General features: G+C 39.7%; 1 protein-coding gene across 1 annotated transcript in view; it reads right to left on the reverse strand.

Moving 5' to 3' along the window:
* The window catches only part of LOC100996215 (elongation factor-like GTPase 1), a 90,908-nt gene extending 74,091 nt beyond the window's left edge, over positions 1–16,817 (reverse strand). The window contains exons 1-3 of the mRNA XM_055098550.2: positions 15,741–16,817; positions 12,787–12,854; positions 6,773–6,857 (exon numbers count right to left, since the gene is read on the reverse strand). Coding sequence (XP_054954525.2) covers positions 6,773–6,857; positions 12,787–12,854; positions 15,741–15,831 — 244 coding nt within the window. The 5' untranslated portion in view covers positions 15,832–16,817. The remainder of the gene's footprint in view (positions 1–6,772; positions 6,858–12,786; positions 12,855–15,740) is intronic.
* Between the last annotated feature and the right edge of the window lie 7,192 nt (positions 16,818–24,009).

Here is a 24,009-nt window from a genome sequence, read left to right on the forward strand (position 1 = left end):
TAAGAATAAGAACCAGAATAAGAAACCCTGGAGTAAAAAAAAGGTTGATGCTTACTTATAATATCTCTATGCCTAGCATCACCCTGGAGAGTCATAGATCAAGGATCAATTTCACACTGCTAATGCACGTCATTAGTATAAGGTGCGGGTCATATCATCAGAGTAATTGGGAGAGTAATTGTAGCATAACTTTGACTAAGAAGCGGGAAGAGGAAACACGCAGAGGAATGTGGGGCTGAAAGAAGGATTTATGTATTTTTTAAGACAAGACAGACTTGAGCATGATTAAAAGCTGATGGTTACAAGCCAGTACAGAGGGACAGGTGGAAGATACTGAAGAAAAGATGATAAACAGAAGATAAGTCCAGAGCACAGGTTTTTGCCAGTGACAGGAGGCAAACAAAAATGCCCATACCATTACGTTTTGAGGTACAGTGGCAAGCAGGTGAGAATTCTTCTCTTTTCTGTGAAATAGAAATTAAGAATGTCTGCTGAGATTGTGGAGGAGGGGATGACAGGTAGGCTGAAGGAGACCAGAAGGTTTAAAATAGCTGCTGGGAAGAGTAAGCAAGACCTAATAGAGAGAGAGATGGGAAATCTGCCAGCAGTCTGGAGGACCACTTGAGAACCTAGCCCAAATACAAGGATGAAGACGTGTAGAGAATTAACTTTATCAAGGGTTAAAGTTTTATTGGGAAAAATATGACAGAAAGTCAAGAACCAAAGAGACTGAAGATGCTGGGAAGACTGTCAGTGAAATGACAAATCTGGGCTGTATGACGCAGGAAGTGAATGAAGAAAGAGGCTGATGGGAGTCAAAAAACTAGAGAACATTATGAAGTCAAAGAATGGGTACCTCATTAGTCAGGTGAAAGAAAGAAAGCTGGGAGAATCAAAGATTGTAGAGAAGGAAGTATTTAAATTTGAAATGTCAAAGATGAATAGCTCAAGGTGATGCTAAAATCCAGAAAGTAGTCATGACAACGGGTAGGTGAAGTGGAGAACCAATGTTGTTGAGAGGATAAGCTGTTGAAGAAGCCATTCTCAGGGATGGTAAAAGCCACCTTAGAAGATTCAGGTGAAAAGAACAATTATGAGGCTGGGTGCCAAAGTCACTAATGAACAGGAAACATCACCAGGAGCTGACAATGACTGGAAAGGTGAATAATTGGATGGTCTGAGTCTTGAAAGGAGAAGTTTGAAAACAAGGGTAGAAGAATTAACTTTTGTAATCAGATCTGGGAACAAAAAGAATGGCAATCCCATATCCTAACCCAGAGATACATGGAACATGAACGAAGGAGTAGCATTCACTTGGAAAAGGTACAAGGCAGGCAATGTCATCAGAAGACAGCCAGGCAGAAGGGGGAAACGTCAATAAAAAGACATTGAGGATGTAGCGATGTTTGTTTCCCTTGGAATGTTTTCACAGTAAGTTTTGGTAGGGAGGGGAATAATGGGAGATTGAAAGAGGCTGACAGAATCACAGAGAAACATGGGGAAGAGACTATAAGAGAGGCCAGATCATGTGGCTTGCATCGTGGGCAGTGACTGAAGACCATAGGGATGTAGGTAGTGTTGGCCACAAGACGTCCATAGCAATCCCTAGTGGAAAGGAGATACTCAAGCCTCAGGAGGAATTTCCTTTAGTTGTGGCCTGACTTCCAAGAGACTAATGGTCCAAGTGAGTACGCTGGAAATGTGGGTTCTAGGACTACTACCACATGCTAGAAATTACTCTGTCCTTGGGAAAGTGTCTTCACCTCTCTGAACTCCATTTTTGCACATGTGTAAAATCAGAGTAATACCCATCACAGAGTTGCTGTGAAGATAAAACAAAATCAGGCATATGGGACACCTAGCTCAGAAGTGAACTATCGTGTACCTAGTTTCTTACGCCTGGCATCAACTGAATACTTCACAAAGTAAAGCATTCGCTGTCTGACGAGAACAAAATCTACCCTTCAGTCAAATGAGGGGTAATGGAACTCTTCCCTCCCAGCCTCATTCTGGAAAGAATAAGGCAAGTTAGGACCATGGGTAAACGTTCACACAGCCAGAAGGAAAGGGAAGCTACTGCCTCTGAATAAGAGATGACTTTCTGCTACATGCTGGCCTTGTCTGTAATTAGATGGCATGAGTCAGTGTCTCCATGGCCTAGTCTTTGGAGTATAAAACCAGAGAGCCACAGAGCTGAAATCAACACATGCGTAAATCCTCCTTCTGCCCACAACCACTAACCCTAACAGAGGTATTTACAAAGTGATCAACTTGCATATGGACCTCTTTGCAGAAGACTGCTATATCCTTGGTCTCCCTGTTTGGAGGACATCCTCACTGCATATGGCTGACTCTTGGGTGAATCCCAAGTGTACCACTAGTCTATTAGCTAGACTATATGCCTAAGGTTACTAACTAAAAGCTCATAAGCTAAAGCCCACTGCAGTGTGTTCTACATGGTGTTTTACAATTTTTAAATAAGTTGCCGTCATTTTGAAATTTGGAAGATTTTACCAAAAATCTTGATGCCAACTTTTCTTGAAAAAAAAAAAATTCCCACAGGGTATCAATCAATCAAGTGGAGCTGAATGATACTGGCCTTTATCCAGGAATTGGGGGAGGTATTCCATGAGTGGGCATAATTCACTCTCTAGTCCTTAACAGCCCCACCCAAACTGCCTCACTTATGCAGAGGTGTCAACACCATGTCAGCAATAATATTGTACTTAATAATCACATCTGACAGGTGTTAGAATAAGTAAGCTATTGGGGGGGGGGAAATAAAGTCAGATATTTACCTCACAGTGTGTGCATACACATACAACTTGCATTAAATATAAAAATTGAAAATATAAAATAACTGGCGGTAAACTGACAGTGATTTCTATTCCATTTTTGTGTTTTACTGTATATTCTATAACACATACTAAATTTTCTATAGTAAATATGAACTTGGGCCAGGTATGGTGGCTCACACTTGTAATCCCAAAACTTTAGGAAATGGGTACAAGGCTTGCATCCAGGAGGTTGAGACCAGTCTGGGCAACATAGCAAGATCCCATCTCTACAAAAAAATTGAAATATATGTGTGTATATATATAAATTGAAATAGATATACATATACACAATATATACTATATATGCTATATATATATACACGTGTGTATGTATGTATATAAACTTGTAAATTTATTTAAAATATTTTAAAAGATGAATTAGATAAAAACTTCAAAAGTTCAGCAACAGCAGTATTTGCTCAGGTATAAAAAATGGCTATACAGTAGAAATGACAGCAGTATTCCTTTTGATGAATTTCAAATTATTAACCCATGTGAATCTATTTCTGTCTTCTATATCTCGATTCTAGGCTAAAGGATTCAAAGACATTACATCCCCTTAGGATATTTTACAGAACGTATATTGTTAGGAATACTTCCTAACAAGATAAATGTGTGGTATTCTTGTGGGTGGGACACAAAGAGAGGTAAGAAACAGGCAAATAACAAGATTTAATAATATGATCCCAACATTTGTAGCAAATTTTGCTCACAAACGTCAAGATAATAGAGGTTCCATTTTCTCAAAGAATAATTAGGTTCCTGGAAAATGCTGAGATAGTTTATGACCTTGATGGTTTTCAACATCACTTCTATAATGTGCAGGATTTATCTGTTTACCTTAAACTAGAATAAGACCCTATATTTCAACCCAAATAAATATTTGAAAATACTTTTGAAAGCTCGTTAAATTAAGAGAACCAGAGAAAGAGTTTAACTTGCATTTAGTACACAGATTCTCAAATAAGAGGGGATTCAAAGTGGGTGAGAAGGAGGGGAAGGCATGGTATAAATAAAAGTCACCTGTGGAGTTTCTTCAATCATCAGGTTTCCCTCTTTTTCTCCCATCTAGGTTCCCCTTCAGACGTCCCACCTTCAGAACAGGAAATACCCCATTCTGGAGAATCAGTACTAAGATACAGATAAAAACATATCTCATCTCTCAGGTGCTCCGAGAGGATATGTCCCAGTCAACATTCCTAACTTCTATCCCCATAAGGCTCTGCACTGTCAGGTGTGCTGACTGCTCAGCCCAAATTCCCTTCTAGGCAGTAATCCCATGCTCACAAGAAACATGTTTGACACTTTGTGACTCCACTCCAATCACCACTGATTGGATTAGGAGGTGACTAACCAACCCAAGCGCAGCCAATCCATAGGTGCAACCTCTGTGATGGGCTGGCATGAAAAGATAAGCAGAGCCGCATCCTGCTCTTGAGCCCGTGTGCTCAGAAACACAAGAGACTGAAGCAGTAGGCAACAGAAATAAGGTGAAAACAGACAGGATAACAGGGTAAGAAGTCAGGGCAAGGTGAATGTACAAAGATGAAGACATGACAGTAGGCAAAAGCTATGAGACAGAGAAAAGACATACAGGATAATAGTGGAGATACAAACAGACACCCAAATCCAAGGACAACAGTGGAGTTCCAGAGGAAGGATCCATAAACTTTTACTGATGTGGTCTCTAGAGCTATCTTGGATCCAGAATGAAAATCTGGCTCCAATTTTTATGAGACATCACTCCAATAAGACTCCCGTTTTTCCGTTTTCATGAATATTATTTCCAATATCATTTCACACATATGCTTTCAATAATCTATCTCACCCCAACCCAAGCTAGCTTGTCTCTGGTCTGTGCAATCAAGAAAGCATACCTGGCCAGGTGCAGTGGCTCCCGACTGTAATCCCAGCACTTTGGGAGGCCAAGGCGGGCAGATCACCTGAGGTCAGGAGTTCGAGACCAGCGTGGACAACATGGTGAAACCCCATCTCTACTAAAAATACAAAAATTAGCTAGGCGTGGTGGCATGCACCTGTAATCCCAGCTACCCAGGAGGCTGAGGCAGGAGAATCACTGGAACCCAGGAGGCAGAGGCTTTAGCGTGCAGACTGCGCCACTGCATTCCAGCCTAGGTGACAGAGCAAAAAAAAAAAAAAAAAAGTGAGCCGGGCGCGGTGGCTCACGCCTGTAATCCCAGCACTTTGGGAGGCCGAGGCGGGTGGATCATGAGGTCAGGAGATCGAGACCATCCTGGCTAACATGGTGAAACCCCAACACTACTAAAAATACAAAAAAAAAAAAAAAAATTAGCCAGGCGTGGTGGCGGGTGCCTGTAGTCCCAGCTGTTTGGGAGGCTGAGGCAGGAGAATGGTGTGAATCTGGGAGGCAGAGGTTGCAGTGAGCCAAGACTGCACCACTGCACTCCAGCCTGGGCAACAGAGCGAGACTCTGTCTCAAAAAAAAAAAAAAAAAAAGGGTACCTAAAATAATCTGTGAGCAGCCAAGGTCACAGAGCTCAACCAAACAGAGTTCAGACCACTCAATTCCCAGGGTCCTATAGCAAATTCTCCTACAATACTACACCAGAAAGACAAATGTGAATTGGAACAGGTGAATTTTATGGTATATAAATTAAACCTTAATAAAGTGGTTAAAGGGGTCAGGAGAGGGGGACTACAGACAAAGTATAGAGCAGAAAAACTAAAACTGACACCAGAGGAATCTTCAAATAAAAGCACACTAATAATCTGAGTAAGGAAGAAGGCAGCCTTCAAATCTCTTGAAGTCTATAAAATGAGATAAGAGATGAATAGACCCTCAACCCCATTCTCTGGATCACAGGATGAGAACATACCCTTTAAAATGTGAGAATTGTTTTTTTTAAAAAATGAAGTGTTACTTTAAACATTAAGCATTGAGAATTCATGTGCCTAAGAGCTTCAAAACTGGTTTGGTACAACAGCCATGCCCCACAGAGTACATCTTTTGGTGGCAGTGCCAAAGATATGACACTTGTGAAGGATGAACCACAGGTAAGTCCATTAGGGAAATAAAATTTATCTTTATTATTTTCTTCTAATTACAAAAATATACATTTTGTGTAAAATTTTCAAATACCACAAAAATAAATATTTTGAAAAGTGCAAGTTTTCCATAATCATAGCCCCTGCAGAGAGCTACTGTTAAGGGTTTGGTATGTATCCTTCCAGACACCTTTATCTGCATATATAATATATTTTTATTATCCAAACACATTCATATCTTACAAAAATACTCTGCAATTTGTTTTCTGTCTCTGAACATACCATTTTCCCCTATACAATAACATATATATTAAACATTTGTTTTAACAGCTGCACAGTATTTCACCGCTTGGATGTATCAGTTTATTGAACCATTCTCCTATTGACATTCAGGTTGTTGGTATTTTTTTCACGAATACAAACTTTTTAGTGAATATCAGTGACATGTATCTCATATACTTACATGACTATTTCTGTCAGATAAATTCCTAGAAGTGTTACTATCAAAGTAGCATCCTCATTTGAGGATAGCAAGCTGGTACTGATCACGGCAGTCTACCTTTAATCTACTCCAAATCTAACATGCAGGCCAGGCCATGAGGCAGAATAGTAAGGCTGAACCAGCTAAAGTCCTAGGGCTCCTGACTTTCCTTGTGAAGGAATCCATATAATCACCTGGTGGAGGGGGCAGGTGTGAATTGCCAGTTCTTCTGCCCTCAAACCAGTCAGAGGTTTCCATCTGCATCCAAGCCTGGACAGCCTGACTCTGACAACAGATCATGTGGAGAAGCCAGAATAAAATATGTGGAATATAAGCAAAGAAACTGAGGCATGCAATTAATTCAGAAAGACAGAGGAGGACATGAAAGATGCAAAGCTGTGTTTCTTTAAAACACAGACTGATTTACCTGTTGCATAATGTAGGGAAATGGCACTGGATTTCATAGTGATCCCTCGGATCTGTTCATCTTCTCTGCTGTCCATGTACCTTAACTGGAAAAATGCAACATATGCATCTTCACTTCCCAAAGAATTAAAATGTAACATTAAAATTTGCTAATTTAGATTTTTGTTTTAAATACTTAAATTTTTTATTTTTATTTATTTTTGTAGCGACGGGGTCTCGCTATGTGGCCCACACTAGTCTCGAACTCCTAGCCTCAAGTGATCCTCCCACCTTGGCCTCCCAAAGAGCTGAGATAACAGATGTGAACCACCATGCCCAGGCAATACTTAAATTTTAAACTATACAGCGCCTCTTTTTTTTTATTTTTTATTTTTTATTTTATTTTTTTTGAGACAGAGTCTTATTCTGTTGCCCAGACTGGAGTGCAGTAGCACAATCTTGGCTCACTGCAAACTCTGCTTCCCAGGTTCAAGTGATTCTCCTGCCTCAGCCTCCCAAGTAGCAGAGATTACAGGCATGTGCCACTACACCTGGCTAATTTTTGTATTTTTAGTAGAGACGGGGTTTCACCGTGTTGGTCAGGCTGGTCTTGAACTCCTGACCTCAGGTGATCCACCCACCTCAGTCTCCCAAAGTACTGGCATTACAGGCATTAGCCACCTCGCCTGGCCCTCTTTTTTTAAAGATGATGAGGGGATGGAGAAGTGAAGTTAGTTGGCGGGAAGGGAACATGACAAATGAAAAACATTACCACTAGGAACCCATAAATGTATTCAACTACTGCATACCCTCCCCAGAGTGTTGCTCATCCAACTATTAGCCATGAATGATGGGGCAGGTCAAGAACAACTTACAGACAGTAGCATTTGGGGGAATTCTTTCTAAACATCAATAACACAGCCATTCTTTTCCTATTTATAAGCTGTTTGACAAATTCTGAGCAGAGACTGAAACAGAGGTCTCTAGAGGCAAGAGAAGTGTCTTTACCCCTTTCCCAAATTAACAGATTTTGAATATATCTTCTTTTAAAAAAGAATACAGTAGAAAATATTTGTAATATGACCATTTAATTGATAATTTTCCCAGTGATACCCACCAATGAGTGTCTACATCTCATTTTCTAGGCCTTGCAGTACATCAGTACTGACAGTGGTTGCATTTAAATAAAGATCCCATCCCTTTCCAACTCCTTAGCCCTAAGCACCAGACTAACCTCCTCCTCCTTTCTCCAGAATGATTTTCCCTTACCCTTCCTCCATTCTCTCCACTGTCAAACTTTTGAAAAATTCTTAACCTATTTTCTCCTTTCTTTCGTTCAAAAGCACCAAGAATTATCTGTTGATATGAACTGCCACATTTATTCATCCACATTAATTCTGAAATTTTCAGAAAGGCTTCCATTTCCACAGCTCTGGCAAAATCAAAGTCCTAAAAGCTATCAATGACCTCTGGCCAAATGCAATAATCATTCTCAATCCTCATTTTTCTTGATTCCAGTGCAGCATGACAGTTACCCTTTGTATGCATGTGTGTTACATGCATATGTGAAATTCTTCCAAGAGTCTGAAACCTCTTAATTTACCTCCATCTCTCCTCAGATCCCACTGCTGGTTTCCCTTCACCTCTCCAACCTCTCCATCAGTCCTTCCTTCAAAAAGTCTCAGTCCCTTGTCAGTCTTCTATAATGTACGCTTTTAAGCCCTGAGTTGGTATGAAACATGTGTAATACATAAATAACAACACAATGAACCCCTGTGTATGCACCATCCCATTTCAAAAGGAAAAAAAAGTTTGTTACTTTTGAAGTACCCTGTGCTCCTGGCTTATAGGTAACCACTATCTTGAATTTTATCTTGTTCATTTCCTTATTTTCTTTATAATTTTTAAAAATGATTGTGTCACTAAGCAATATATCATGTAGAGTGGCAAGTTTTAAGCCTTCTATAAGAATCATACTTAATATATTATAGTCATGTTTTCTTTGTTCAATATTGTTTTCCTGAGATTCAGCCATATTGATGTAATTCATTCATTTTTATTACCGTAGGACTTCACCTCACAAATCTACCAGACCCATTCGTCCATTGCATTACTGATGGACATGGACACCGATTCCAGTTTTTTGTAACTATTACTGCGCTGATATGAACAGTTGTTGGTCTCTTGTACACTCCCTACCAGTAGAATTTCTGAGTTATTAAATCTGCACATCCTCAACCTAACTTGATATTTCCAAATTATTTTCCAAATAGTTGGACTGATCCACGGTGGAATAGTGCTTTTTTTGATTCATAACTTCAACAGCTGATATTGCTGGACTTTATTTTTTAAGATGGGTGATAAATAGCATCTCATGGTTTTAATTTACATTTCTCCTATTATTAATGGGATTAAGTATCCCTTTATAAGTTTCTTGTATTGGCCATTTAACATTCCTTTTCTGTGAACTGCCTATATAAGGCTTTTGTCCACCTTTCTACTGGTTGTAATAAAGATTTATTTTGTTTTGGATAGGAGTTATTTATAATCTCTGAATATTAGTCCTTTGTCAATTATATGTGTGTTATTAATATTTTTCACAGTTACCAGGCTTGTGTTTTCCATTTCTTTCTGGCATCTTTGATAAATATGTTCTTAATTTTAAGTAGTTTATTAACCTTTTATAAAATTGTTTGCACATTTTTGTCTTAAGAAATCTTCCTTTAAGGTCATAAAAATATTAGCCCATATTATTTTCTAAAAGCTTTACAGTTTTGCTTTTAAATATAAGTATCTTAACTGTGCAATTGGTTTGTGTGTGGTGTTAAGTAGAGGTCCAATTTTTTTTTCCACATGGATAACCAATTGCCCAAGAACCATTTGAAAGGTTCATCTTTTTCCCACAGATCTGAAATGCCAGCCTACTATTCTAGGCCTACTATTCTGAGCCATCAGTCAATTTCACGCCTCAGCCGATTCCAGGCCACAGGTTACAATACATCAATACATTCATAATACGTCTTAGTTTTCTCCAATATCTTATAGGTTTTGTTGTTATTGTTGTTGTTTTTGTTGTTTTTGAAGAGATGGGGTCTTGTGCTATCCACCAGGCTGGAGTGCAGTTGCTGTCACAGCTCACTGCAGCCTCAAACTCCTGGGTTCATGCAATTGTCCTGCCTCAGCTTCCTAAGTAGCTGGGATTATAGGCCTGAGCCACCATGCCCAGCACAGGTACATTTTTTATGCTATTTAAATGGTTTAATGTATTTAAATTTCTGTATATTATCTATTTATTGCTCATGTATTCTTTTCAATGGTTTTCATATCCTGAAACCTGCCAAATTGTTACTAATATCCTAGCAATTTATCTACATTTCTTCTTCCTGTCCAAAATTCACACTTTTAATTTTTCTTTCCAGCTTTATCACTGCAACTAGAACCTCTAGTACAATGTAAAGTAGAAGTTATAACACAATGAGCAGAAGGGTGTGACGGCCATACTTGCCTTATTCCTGGCTATGAATAGAAAAGTTTTAACACTTCATCATTAAGCTCAATCTTCATTGTAGGTTTTTTACAAATATCCCACATCAGATTACAGAGGTTCTCTTCTGTAACTACATTGCAAAGAGGTTTTATCACAATAGATATTGAATTTTACTACGTCTTCTATATCTGTGGACATGATCATGATTTTCTTCCTTTAATCCGTTAATATAGTGAAATTACATGTTAAACCAATCTTGAATTCCTTGGGATAAACTCAATTTGGCTATGAATAATCATCTTTTTATACTATGCTGAATTCTGTTTGTTAATGAGGATAATTTTTGCATCCATAATCACAAGGTTGGTATGCAATTCTCCTGTCTTGTATTATCCTTAACAGACTTTTGGTATCAAAGTTATGCTATCTTCATATGATTTGGAGAATACTCCCCGATTGTTGGGTTTTTCTCTGCTATATTTTGCAACGGTTTAAATAGGACTGAAATTATTTGTTCTTTGAATGTTTGGCAGAACTAGAGAGTTAAACCATCTGGGTCTTTTCTTTATGGAAAGATTTTTAACAGCCAATTCAATTTCTTAAATGACTATAGAATAATTCAAGTTTCCTATTTCTTCTTGACTCCATTTTAGCAAGTTATGTTTTCCAGACATTTTTCCATTTTAGCACTTTTAAGTTTACTGGCATAAAGTTGTTCATTATATCCTATTATTACCGTATTCACTTCTGTAGCATTTTTCTTTCTGGGTATCACTTATTTCTGCCTTCTCTCTTTTCTTCTTGATCATCTTGCTGGTGTTTTGTCAGTTGTGTTACCCTTCTTTAAAGTCATTCATTCAAAAGTATTTATTTATATATACTATGCTTTGTATATGTCCAAAGTACAGTGAGCCACATTGGGAACATTAGCAGGTCAAAAGTGTCAAATGTTCCTCAACAATGTCAATGAAAAGCAAAACAAAAAAGTTTTCTAGTCAAGACAATCAAAAATTGTCTATATTGCTAGTAATTGTTTACATTAATAAACTTCATTTTTTTAGAGCAACTTTAAGTTCACGGAAGAATCGACTGAAGTTTCCCACATACTCTCTCTTCCCACCAACACATAGTTTCCCCATTATATCTATATTGTATTAGTATACAATGTGATACATTTGTTACAACTGATGAACCAATATTGATGCATTATGATTAATTAAAGTCCATAGTTTACATTAGGGTTCACTCTTCATTAGTTATGTTAATCTTATCCAAAAACAAACTGTGGCTTCACTGATCCTTTCTATAAAATGTCTGTTTACTATTTCAGTAATTCATGCTTTATTATTTCCTTTCATCTACTTTAGAGTTATTATACTTTCTCTAAATTCTCAAGTGGGGAAAATATAAGCATTTCATTATTTCACTCAACCTAGTTTTTTTCAGCCTCCTCTAGATAGTATCTTGGGCCAGCTTCCCTCCCAACCCACACATCAATTCCCAAATCGACCTTCAAGTCTACTGGATCTACTCTGTGGATTCAATTTTGCTTCTCCATCTCCTCTTCTCTCTATTCTCTGTCACCTGATAAACCCTGTTGTTCATATCCTAAATTCATTATAGAAATGAATATATCTTTATTTTTCTACTGCCAAGTAAATTATTCCAAGCCCTTTCAACTCATAGCTACAAATAAAGATCTCTTTATCTCCTCAAACACTATTTTCAGGCTATGTATGGTGGCTGACACCTGTAATTCCAGCGCTTTAGGAAGTCAAGGCAGGAGGATTGCTTGAGCCCAGGAGTTCAAGATAAGCCTGGGGGAACAAGGCAAAACCCTGTCTCTACAAAAAAAATTAGCCAGGTGTGGTGGCGTGCACCTGTAGTCCCTAGTACCCAAGAGGCTGAGGTGGGAGGATCACCTGAGCCCAAGAGGGCGAGGTTGCAGTGAGCCGTGCATGATCACACCACTGAACTCTAGCCTGGGCAACAGAGTGAGATCCTGTCTCAAAAACAAAAACCAAAAAACCCACTATTTTCATCACAATCTTCAGGCATAAGCAGCTTTCCTTTGATACTTAGGTTAACTTTTAAGGTCTTCTATCATCTTATACATTCTCCCTGCCAGTGTGTTTTCTCTCTCATTAGTCTCTAGGCAAACGCTCCACTCAAAGCACAACACACAAATTAGCCTTTATCCATGTTATTTCCCACCACCTGATAGCTTTTCTGTCTTCTCCTCAAACCACCCAATTCGTTCACCTACAAAGAATCTTTTGCTGTGAAATCTTCCACAATTGGGTATCATTTGCTTGTTGCAAAAACTCACTTTTGCACTTACAAAATATTAATATAAAGCAATACAAACAATATAGAAGTAACTGTTTTTCTCGCCAGCAATTTTATCTTGCAAAATGGATTGGCAGCTTTTATATGCAAGAACTATATTTTATACCCTTTTGGATCGCTAAAGAACACAGAAAATGGTTCATCACATTGTTGACAGCTAATACTGAAATGCAACAAGTATTTATAAAATAATAACATACCTTGCCTGCTAGGTGGCTGGAGATGATTCCATTGCTAGATATAAGACAGTCAGCCAGAGTAGTTTTTCCTGTTAAAACAGCAACATCGATTCAAATCTATGTCTTTTTAAAAAGGGGTCATGGGATGGATCATACCTATAGATTTAAAATCTGGTCATAACAATTGGTTTAGTAAAGATTTTCTATTTACCTATGCTAGGTGAAAAAGACAAAAGAGTTTGATTAGACTCTTGAACAGACTATCAGCTGGAAGGACACAGATGCTAGCACTCTCTAATGCTGGAATCTTATCTCCAACCCTGTGGATCTAATCAACCTCATCTGAAAGTTGTCAAGCAACTTTTCTTAAAGTAGAGAATTTTTCTTAAATTGAGGCAGACTTTATACAGAGAAAAACACACTTTTCCGTGATAGGGCAAACCACCAAACCAATCAAAATATAGAATACCTGATGAGTTTTACACAGTTACTATAATTTGTCCTCTAAGAATTTGATCAAGTTTATCACAATTACTACATCAATTATCCCATAATCCAGAACCATGACCATGTTTATCAAATTAAGCCCCTGACAGCACAGAATGACAAAATGCAGTAATTTTTTTTTTCTCTGAAACGCATACTGGGTAAAACATCATCAATAAACAATTGAACATACTCTTCTGCCATACTTCCCCATGCATGGCCTCAGCTGGAATTTGCTAGTTAAACTGTCTCAAGAAAACACTTATTTATCAAAGAAATTCAGGAACTTTACCCATATCTCTTACTGCTTGTAATATAGCCCGTGGAGGCCATAAACCATAACAACCAATGAAACCTAGTATCCAAATCTAAACATAGGAATCTACTTTATAGCAAAAGAATCTTTGTATATATTTATAGTTACCTTTATTAAACAGACTACATACAACTAAACTCTATGCAATTTTGTGTGGTATAAACAGGTGATTCTGTTTAAAGAATGTTATGGGTATGCATAATTACTACAACTGGGTTGGAGTAAGCAAATGAGGGTTTTTTCCTTCAAGATAAGTCTTTATTGCACTTTAGGAACTTCAGCAAAGCTATGCAATCTCTGTATAGTTCAAACCAGAGACCAATGAGTAGGAGAACTGAAGATATTTAACACTGTGTTATCTGTCTGCCATGTAAATATGTATTAGCATATAATCCTAGAGCATCACTTTCCTGCGACCCAATAAAGCCGAATTTATTCTAAGTACATCAAGTATATACTTCCCTAGGAAATAATTATCAAGCAAGCAGGAACTTTGCTTTACTCACAGCGGTATCCCTAGGACCAGAACAACGCTTGTCATATAGAAGACCTTCAGAAAATACTTGTTGAATGAATCACAGGTTTTCTAGGATAGTACCAGTTTAACATAATTTTAAACAATACATTTAAAGTAATTTGTTACACCCCACTGACTTTCCACTTGATTAAATTCATAAAGAAAAAAACCCTTTTATCAGCCTTCACATTCTCAAAATGTGAGCAGTAAAATAATAAAAGCTCATGGAGGCAGGGGTTACTCACTGGATTTGTACTAAAACTCATTCACAGCTGGCTTCACTTGTAAAGTGATCCACTATCTGTCTGTCTTTCAGTTTCCATACTCACATCACTTCAGCTCTTCTATCAATGACAATAGCCACCTATCCTCTGACTTTGGATCCATCCTAAGCATGTCCACCAGTCTAATCTTTCTCATGTTTTATTTGATTACATCATTCCCGCTCCATGTTTCCCCTCAAAGTTTCCCTACTGCCTAATAGTAGACGTTAATAATCGTTTTCATGGTGAAGCATTTATGTTCCCTCTCATTATTATCACATTTAATCCTATAGCCTATAAAGTGGGTATAGTTTTCATCCTGTTTTACAGATGCTGTATACTGAAGCTCAGGAAGGCAAAGTACGTAACTTGAAAATGGAGATCTGAACTCAGGTAGTCTAACTTCAGAGCTGGAGCACTTAACTCTTAGCCTAGTTCCTATGAAATATGACTCAGCCTGCTTCTTCACCTCGCCGACTAGTCCTTCACCTTTAGGATGGTAAATAGACTTTATTTCACATGCCCATCCCAATCACTTTGCTATGGCTACCTAAACTACGAAGGGGTTTGAAGAGGAGGCTTAGCACGAGGCAGCACTATGGGGTTACAGCAGTGTCGGTCAGAAGCACACACACCACGCGTTGGCTATCTCTGCCTTTCCCAGATGCTGGGCTTTGACCACTTACATTTCCTTCTCCCCTTGATGACACATTCCCACTTGTAATGTTTATCTCCATTTGTCATCTTGAGCCGCCTTCAAGTGTCATCTCTAATATTAATTATGTTGTGAGGCCTTTTCTTAATCCCTCATTTCTCAATCCTCTAGTTCTGCCGACATTAGAGTCTACTTTTTTCTCATGTTTGTCTCATTTTCCTCTGCTCCCCCTTAAATCCTCCTCTGCAGCTCCAGCCTGGGCAACAAGAGGGAAATTCCGTCCTCCCCCCACAAATAAAACCTCCTCTACAGCTGGGCTGGTGCCCTACTCATAAATCTCCACGTTCTGACATACTTGGCAAAATATCTTGAACTTAACAGATGTTTGATAAATATCTGATGAATTAAACAGGATTGCATACCACAGACTCTAAAGACATTATGTTAAGACTACAGACATTTTATACATAAAGCCATTTCGAAAACAAAAAAATCAAGTTCTGGTTTAAAAAACAACATGACATAATATACCGAAGAATGCTACTCACTAGGTAACCGTGTTCATTTCAAATGCCTTATAGCAAAGCAGGCTTCCCTAACGTCACAGAAAACTTTTAAAGGAAAGACTTGCTTCTTAGCAAACATCACTCTCAGCTGCCCACAGCTTCACTCCACTGAGACATACAGAGACACACCTCCCTTATTTATCAAAATAAGCCATTTAAAAAGTATTCTTACCACGGTCAACATGAACCAAAACACAAATATTCCTGATGTTGGCAGTGTTTTTCTGGAGTTGAATCATCTTATCCAAACTGTTGAGCACCATGATTATTTCCTGTGTCTAAATATTAAATATGTATTACAAATGGCCCAGAGGCTAAAGGTCGGGGCAAAAGAAAAAAATAATAATAAACGCTGGGAGGTGGCAAGGCTTCTCAAACCCCTTAAGCCAAGAACCCAGTGAATGTTTATTGATGAGATAGACCACCAAGGCCTAAGTCCAGTTCGAGCACTAAAGTCAGTATCCTACCACGATTATACTTAAGGAGTTTGCTCATCCTTCCGGATCCGAAGGCTGCGATGAATCACTCAGCTCGTGGGGGCTGGGTGCACAGTGACACCAGTAACCCTGCCGGTGGAGGAGTACTCGAGTAAACTTCTCCAGGCCAATGACCACGTACAGGAAGGGTTGCATCCAGGAGGGAGAGAAAATGCTGAAGAAGATGCTCCCTTTCTCTCTTCAGTCTTCCCCCAAGTCCCTCATTTTGACATTCTCGCTCGTCCTCGCGCGAGGTCAAATACCCAGCTTTATTCCTGCCCATGGAGCCCGAACAAAGTTTTGGGTCACGTGCTTATTATCCAAGCAGGTGCACTGCCGGTCTTTCATTCCTTTCTAAATAAAAAGGAAAAACCTCTACACTACATGCCCTTCATTTCTGCAGGGTCCCGGATTCGTTCTATTTGAGGATCCCGGGTCTACACAGGCGACCGCCTCGGCCCCAGACGGGAAGCGACACTCCGGGGACCGAAGCTCCCAGCCCGCGCTCGGCCCCAGCCCCTGTTTCCGCCTCAGAGCCGCAGCGAGCAGGGTCCTGCGGCACCGCCCAGAGGCTGGCCTAGGAGGTTCCAGCCCCCAGCGCCAGCCCACACTCACCGGCTGCAGCAGCCCCACCAGCCCCGCTCCTTCTCCCGGGTCCCGGCCACACCAAGAGCTTCGGAAACGCCAAGAACTCTGCGGGTCCAGAACGCCCGCGCGGACGCTTCTCTTACGGCGCCGGAAGCCGGCGCCGAGTCTGTCACCGGGCATCCCTCTGTTGCCTTGACGACGGCGGGCGCTGTAAGAGTGGAGAAGCTGCAGGTGCTGAGGCGCGGTGAAAGAAACCCTGGGAGCCAAGAGCACGAGGAGCTGGTGTCTGTGTCACATTTGTACTTGCGGGTAAGAAACCGCTGGTGTAGCGGCGGGCCGGGGCTTGGGAGCCGACCTAGGGCCTAGGTGCACGGAGCCGGCTCCTCGGGAACCCTGAGAGTGGCCGTCCCCCGGAGATGAAGGGACGAGGGCGCAGCGACTTCCGCACTTATCCCGCCCCACGAATACTCGCTCCGCACCCGCCGGCTACCCGGGGGTAAAACGTTTGTTCGTAGCCCCTGAGACTCCCAATCAAGGATGCAAAGTAAAATGCCACCCGGGCCAGGTAAATAATATATGTGAAGCCGCGACGGGATATAACGCTGGTGAGTAGTGGGATGTGATCCGACTGGGAGAGTGCATTTCCACCCCATCATCCCCCACCACAAAGATGAGAAAGAACAGCGCTCAAGACCCTGAGTCTGCAACCCATATCACATTTTCTTTCATCTGCACCTTTCTATCCTCCCAGCCAGACCATATTCCCATTCCCGTCCAGGCAGCAGTTCTTTGGCATCCGCCTGACTGAAAGGCAGTACAGTAGTCCCCACCCTGAAACCTAGAATCCAACTGTGAGTCCTGCCTAACAACCTTCCATCACCTATGAAGACAGTCTTCTCCTTCCTTAGCTTCAGCTGACCCAGGGATTAGATCATTATTTGCTAAATAAATATGAACGTGTCAATCCCTTTGTATTTGTAATCCTCTTCAAAGAAAACACCTTCATGTTGATGGAAAGCAGTTTTTTTGATAGTCTCATAATAAACACAGTTCGTAATTAGACGTAGATTAAAATATCAACAAATTAACTTTGGGTGTATGAATCTGCAGACTGGGGTGCAGGAGAAAATTTTCACTTTTTTTCTAATTCATATTCAACGTAAGTTCCTTTAACTGTTAGGAAATTCAGTCTTCATTATGTTGAGGGCTACCCTTAGAATGGTGTGATTTTACTTTTTGTTTGTTTGTTTTTGGTTGTGGTTTTTTTGTTTTTTAAGGGTTTTGTCTTTATTTTCTGATAATGCAATAAATAAATACACATGAGGTGTCATAAAAATTTGAGCAAAAATATCTATAATATTGTAAAACGCCTTCATAATTCTATCTTCCACAGATAACAAATGTTCTTTAAGACTTGTTTTACATATGCATTGATTTTTTTCTTTTCTTTTCTTTTTTTTTTTTTTTTTGAGACAGAGTCTTGCTCTGTTGCCAGGCTGGAGTGCAGTGGCACAATCTGGGCTCACTGCAATCTCTGCCTCCTGGGTTCAAGCAATTATCCTGCCTCAGCCTCTCGAGTAGCTGGGATTACAGGCACGCGCCACCGCACCCAACTAATTTTTGTATTTTTAGTAGAGACGGGGTTTCACCATGTTGGCCTCTATCTCCTGACCTCATGATCTGCCTGCTTCGGCCTCCCAAAGTACTGGGATTACAGTCATGAACCACTGCACCCAGCCTGCATAGATTTTTTTTTAACAAAAAAGGAGAATATTCTGAGCATACTATTCTTTTTTTTTTTTATTCCTTTGAAGGTTTTTTTTATTATTATTATACTTTAAGTTCTAGGGTAAATGTGCACAATGTGCAGGTTTGTTACATAGGTATACATGTGCCATGTTGGTTTGCTGCACCCATTAACTCATCATTTACATTAGGTATTTCTCCTAATGCTATCCATTCCCCTGCCCCCACCCCATGACAGGCCCTCGTGTGTGATGTTCCCCGCCCTGTGTCCAAGTGTTCTCATTGTTCAGTTCCCACCTATGAGTGACAGCATGCAGTATTTGGTTTTCTGCCTTTGTGATAGTTTTCTCAGGATGATGGTTTCCAGCTTCATCCATGTCCCCTCAAAGGACATGAACTCATCCTTTTTTATGGCTGCATAGTATTCCATGGTGTATATGTGCCATATTTTCTTAATCCAGTCTATCATTGATAGACATTTAGGTTGGTTCCAAGTTTTTGCTATCGTGAATAGTGCCGCAATAAACATACGTGTGCATGTGTCTTTATAGTAGCATGATTTATAATTCTTTGGATATATACCCAGTAATGGGATGCTGGGTCAAATGGTATTTCTAGTTCTAGATCCTTGAGGAATCGCCACACTGACTTCCACAATGGTTGAACTAGTTTACAATCCCACCAACAGTGTAAAAGCGTTCCTATTTCTCCACATCCTCTCTAGCACCTGTTGTTTCCCGACTTTTTAATGATCGCCATTCTAATTGGTGTGAGATGGTATCTCATTGTGGTTTTGATTTGCATTTCTTTGATGACCAGTGATGATGAGCATTTTTTCATGTGTCTGTTGGCTGCATAAATGTCTCCTTTTGAGAAGTGTCTGTTCATATCATTTGCCCAATTTTTAATGGGATTGTTTGTTTTCTTGTAAATTTAAGTTCTTTGTAGATTCTGGATAGCCCTTTTTCAGATGGGTAGATTGCAAACATTTTCCCCATTCTATAGGTTACCTCTTCACTCTGATGGTAGTTTGTTTTGCTGTGCAGAAGCTCTTTAGTTTAATTAGATCTCATTTGTCTATTTTGGTTTTTGTTGCTATTGCTTTTGGTGTTTTAGTCATGAAGTCCTTGCCCATGCCTATGTCCTGAATTGTATTGCCTAGGTTTTCTTCCAGGGTTTTTATGGTTTTAGGTCTAACATTTAAGTCTTTAATCCAACTTGAATTAATTTTTGTATAAGGTGTAAAGAAGGGATCCAGTTTCAGCTTTCTACATATGGCTAGCCAGTTTCCCCAGCACCATTTCTTAAATGGGGAATCCTTTCCCCATTTCTTGTTTTCGTCAGGGTTGTCAAAGATCAGATAGTTTGTGGTATTATTTCTGAGGGCTCTGTTCTTTTTGTTTTGTTTTGTTTTTTGAGACGGAGTCTCGATCTTTCACCCAGGCTGGAGTGCAGTGGCGCAATCTCGGCTCACTGCAACTCCGCCTCCTGGGTTCACGCCATTCTCCTGCCTCAGCCTCCCAAGTAGCTGAGACTACAGGAGCCCACCACCACGCCCGGCTAATTTTTTGTATTTTTAGTAGAGATGGGGTTTCACCGTGGTCTCGATCTCCTGACCTCGTGATCCACTCGCCTTGGCCTCCCAAAGTGCTGGGATTACAGGTGTGAGCCACCACACCCAGCTGGCTCTGTTCTTTTCTGTTGGTCCATCTCTCTGTTTTGGTACCAGTACCATGGTGTTTTGGTTGATGTAGCCTTGTAGTATAGTTTGAAGTCAGATAATGTGATGCCTCCAGCTTTGTTCTTTTTGTTTAGGATTGTCTTGTCAATGCAGGCTCTTTTTTGGTTCCATATGAACTTTAAAGTAGTTTTTTCCAATTCTGTGAAGAAAGTCATTGGTAGCTTGATGGGGTGGCATTGAATCTATAAATTACCTTGGGCAGTATGGCCATTTTCACGATATTGATTCTTCCTATCCATGAGCATAGAATGTTCTTCCATTTGTTTGTGTCCTCTTTTATTTCATTGAGCAGTGGTTTGTAGTTCTCCTTGAAGAGGTCCTTCACATCCCTTGTAAGTTGGATTCCTGGGTATTTTATACTCTTTGTAGCAATTGTGAATGGGAGTTTACTCATGATTTGACTCTCTGTTTGTCTGTTATTGGTGTATAGGAATGCTTGTGATTTTTGCACATTGATTTTGTATCCTGAGACTTTGCTGAAATTGCTTATCAGCTTAAGGAGATTTTGGGCTGAGACGATGGGGTTTTCTAAATATACAATCATGTCATCTGCAAACAGGGACAATTTGACTTCCTCTTTTCCTAATTGAATACGCTTTATTTCTTTCTCTTGCCTGATTGCCCTGGCCAGAACTTCCAACACTGTGTTGAATAGGAGTGGTGAGAGAGGGCATCCCTGTCTTGTGCCAGTTTTCAAAGGGAATGCTTCCAGTTTTTGCCCATTCAGTATGATATTGGCTGTGGGTTTATCATAAGTAGCTCCTATTGTTTTGAGATACATTCCATCATTACCTACTTTATTGAGAGTTTTTAGCATGAAACGCTGTTGAATTTTGTCAGAGGCCTTTTCTGCATCTATTGAGATAATCATGTTGTTTTTGTCGTTGGTTCTGTTTATATGATGGATTACGTTTATTGATTTGCATATGTTGAACTAGCCTTGCATCCCAGGAATGAAGCCAACTTGATCATGGTGGATAAGTTTTCTAATGTGCTGCTGGATTCGGTTTGCCAGTATTTTATTGAGGATTTTTGCATCAATGTTCATCAAGGTATTGGTCTAAAATTCTCTTTTTTTGTTGTGTCTCTGCCAGGCTTTGGTATCAGGATGATGCTGGCTTCATAAAATGAGTTAGGGAGGATTCCCTCTTTTTCTATTGATTGGAATAGTTTCAGAAGGAATTGGACCAGCTCCTCGTTGTACCTCAGGTATAATTCGGCTGTGAATCCATCTGGTCCTGGACTTTTTTTGGTTGGTAAGCTATTAATTATTGCCTCAATTTCAGAGCCTGTTATTGGTCTATTCAGAGATTCAACTTCATCCTGGTTTAGTCTTGGGAGGGTGTATGTGTCCAGGAATTTATCCATTTCTTCTAGATTTTCTAGTTTATTTGCATAGAGCTGTTTATAGTATTCTCTGATGGTAGTTTGTATTTCTGTGGGATCTGTGGTGATATCCCCTTTATCATTTTTTATTGAGTCTATTTGATTCTTCTCTCTTTTCTTCTTTATTAGTCTTGCTAGCAGTCTATGAATTTTGTTGATCTTTTCGAAAAACCAGCTCCTGGATTCATTGATTTTTTGAAGGGTTTTTTGTGTCTCTATCTCCTTCAGTTTTGCTCTGATCTTAGTTATTTCTGGTCTTCTGCTAGCTTTTGAATGTGTTTCCTCTTGCTTCTCTAGTGCTTTTAATTGTGATGTCAGGGTGTCGATTTTAGGTCTTTCCTGCTTTCTCTTGTGGGCATTTAGTGGTATAAATTTCCCTCTACATACTGCTTTAAATGTGTCCCAGAGATTCTGGTATGTTGTGTCTTTGTTCTCATTGGTTTCAAATAACATCTTTATTTCTGCTTTAATTTCATTATTTACCTAGTAGTCATTCAGGAACAGGTTGTTCAGTTTCCATGTAGTTGTGTAGTTTTGAGTGAGTTTCTTAATCCTGAGTTCTAATTTGATTGCCCTGTGGTCTGAGAGACAGTTTGTTATGATTTCTGTTCTTTTACATTTGCTGAGGAGTGCTTTACTTCCAACTATGGGGTCAATTTTGGAATAAGTGTGATGTGGTGCTGAGAAGAATGTATATTCTGCTGATCTGGGGTGGAGAGTTCTGTAGATGTCTATTAGGTCTGCTTGGTGCAGAGCTGAGTTCAAGTCCTGTATATCCTTGTTAACCTTCTGTCTTGTTGATCTGTCTAAAATATTGACAGTGGGGTGTTAAAGTATCCAATTATTATTGTCTGGGAGTCTTTTAGTCTCTTTGTAGGTCTCTAAGGACTTGCTTTATGAATCTGGGTGATCCTGCATTGGGTGCATATATATTTAGGATAGTTACCTCTTCTTGTTGAATTGATTCCTTTACCATTATGTAATGGCTGTCTTTGTCTCTTTTGATCTTTGTTGGTTTAAAGTCTGTTTTATCAGAGACTAGGACTGCAACCCCTGCTTTTTTTTTTTTTTTTTTTTTTTTTTTTTGCTTTCCATTTGCTTATTTGATCTTCCTCCATCCCTTTATTTTGAGCCTATGTGTGTTTCTGCACGTGAGATGGGTCTCCTGAATACAGCACACTGATGGGTCTTGACTCTATCCAATTTGCCAGTCTGTGTCTTTTAATTGGGGCATTTAGCCCATTTACATTTAAGGTTAATATTGTTATGTGTGAATTTGATCCTGTCATTATGATGTTAGCTGGTTATTTTGCCTGTTAGTTGATGCAGTTTCTTCCTAGCATCAATGGTATTTACAATTTGGCGTGTTTTTGCAGTGGCTGGTACCAGTTGTTCCTTTCCATGTTTAGTGCTTCCTTCAGGAGCTCTTGTAAGGCAGGCCTGGTGGTGACAAAAATCTCTCAATATTTGCTTGTCTGTAAAGGATTTTATTTCTCATTCACTTATGAAGCTTAGTTTGGCTGGATATGAAATTCTGGGTTCAAAATTCTTTCCTATAAGTATGTTGAATATTGGCCCCCACTCTCTTCTGGCTTGTAGAGTTTCTACCGAGAGATCTGCTATTAGTCTGATGGACTTTCCTTTGTGGGTAACCTGACCTTTCTCTCTGGCTGCCCTTAACATTTTTTCCTTCATTTCAACCTTGGTGAATCTGACAATTATGTGCCTTGGGGTTGCTCTTCTCAAGGAGTATCTTTGTGGTGTTTTCTGTATTTCCTGAATTCAAATGTTGGCCTGCCTTGCTAGGTTGGGGATAATATCCTAGATAACATCCTGAAGAGTGTTTTCCAACTTGGTTCCATTCTCCCGGTCACTTTCAGGTACACCAATCAAACGTAGATTTGGTCTTTTCACATAGTCCCACATTTCTTGGAGGCTTTGTTTCTTTTTACTCTTTTTTCTCTAAACTTCTCCTCTCACTTTATTTCATTAATTTGATCTTCAATCACTGATACCCTTTCTTCCACTTGATCGAATTGGCTACTGAAGCTTGTGCATGCATCATGTAGTTCTCGTGCCATGGTTTTCAGCTCCATCAGGTCATTTAAGGTCTTCTCTACACAGTTTATTCTAGTTAGCCATTTGTCTAATCTTTTTTCTAGGTTTTTAGCTTCCTTGCAATGGCTTCGAACATCCTCCTTTAGCTCGGAGAAGTTTGTTATTACCGACCTTCTGAAGCCTCCTTCTGTCAGCTCGTCAAAGTCATTCTCCATCCAGCTTTGTTCCATTACTAGTGAGGAACTGTGATCCTTTGGAGGAGAAGAGGCGCTCTGATTTTTAGAATTTTCAGCTTTTCTGCTCTGGTTTCTCCCCATCTTTGTGGTTTTATCTACCTTTGGTCTTTGATGCTGGTGACCTACAGGTGGGATTTTGGTGTGGATGTCCTTTTTGTTGATGTTGATGCTATTCCTTTCTGTTTGTTAGTTTTCCTTCTAAGAGTCAGG

This window comes from Pan paniscus, chromosome 16, assembly GCF_029289425.2.
Source record: "Pan paniscus chromosome 16, NHGRI_mPanPan1-v2.0_pri, whole genome shotgun sequence".
Taxonomy (NCBI): domain Eukaryota; kingdom Metazoa; phylum Chordata; class Mammalia; order Primates; family Hominidae; genus Pan; species Pan paniscus.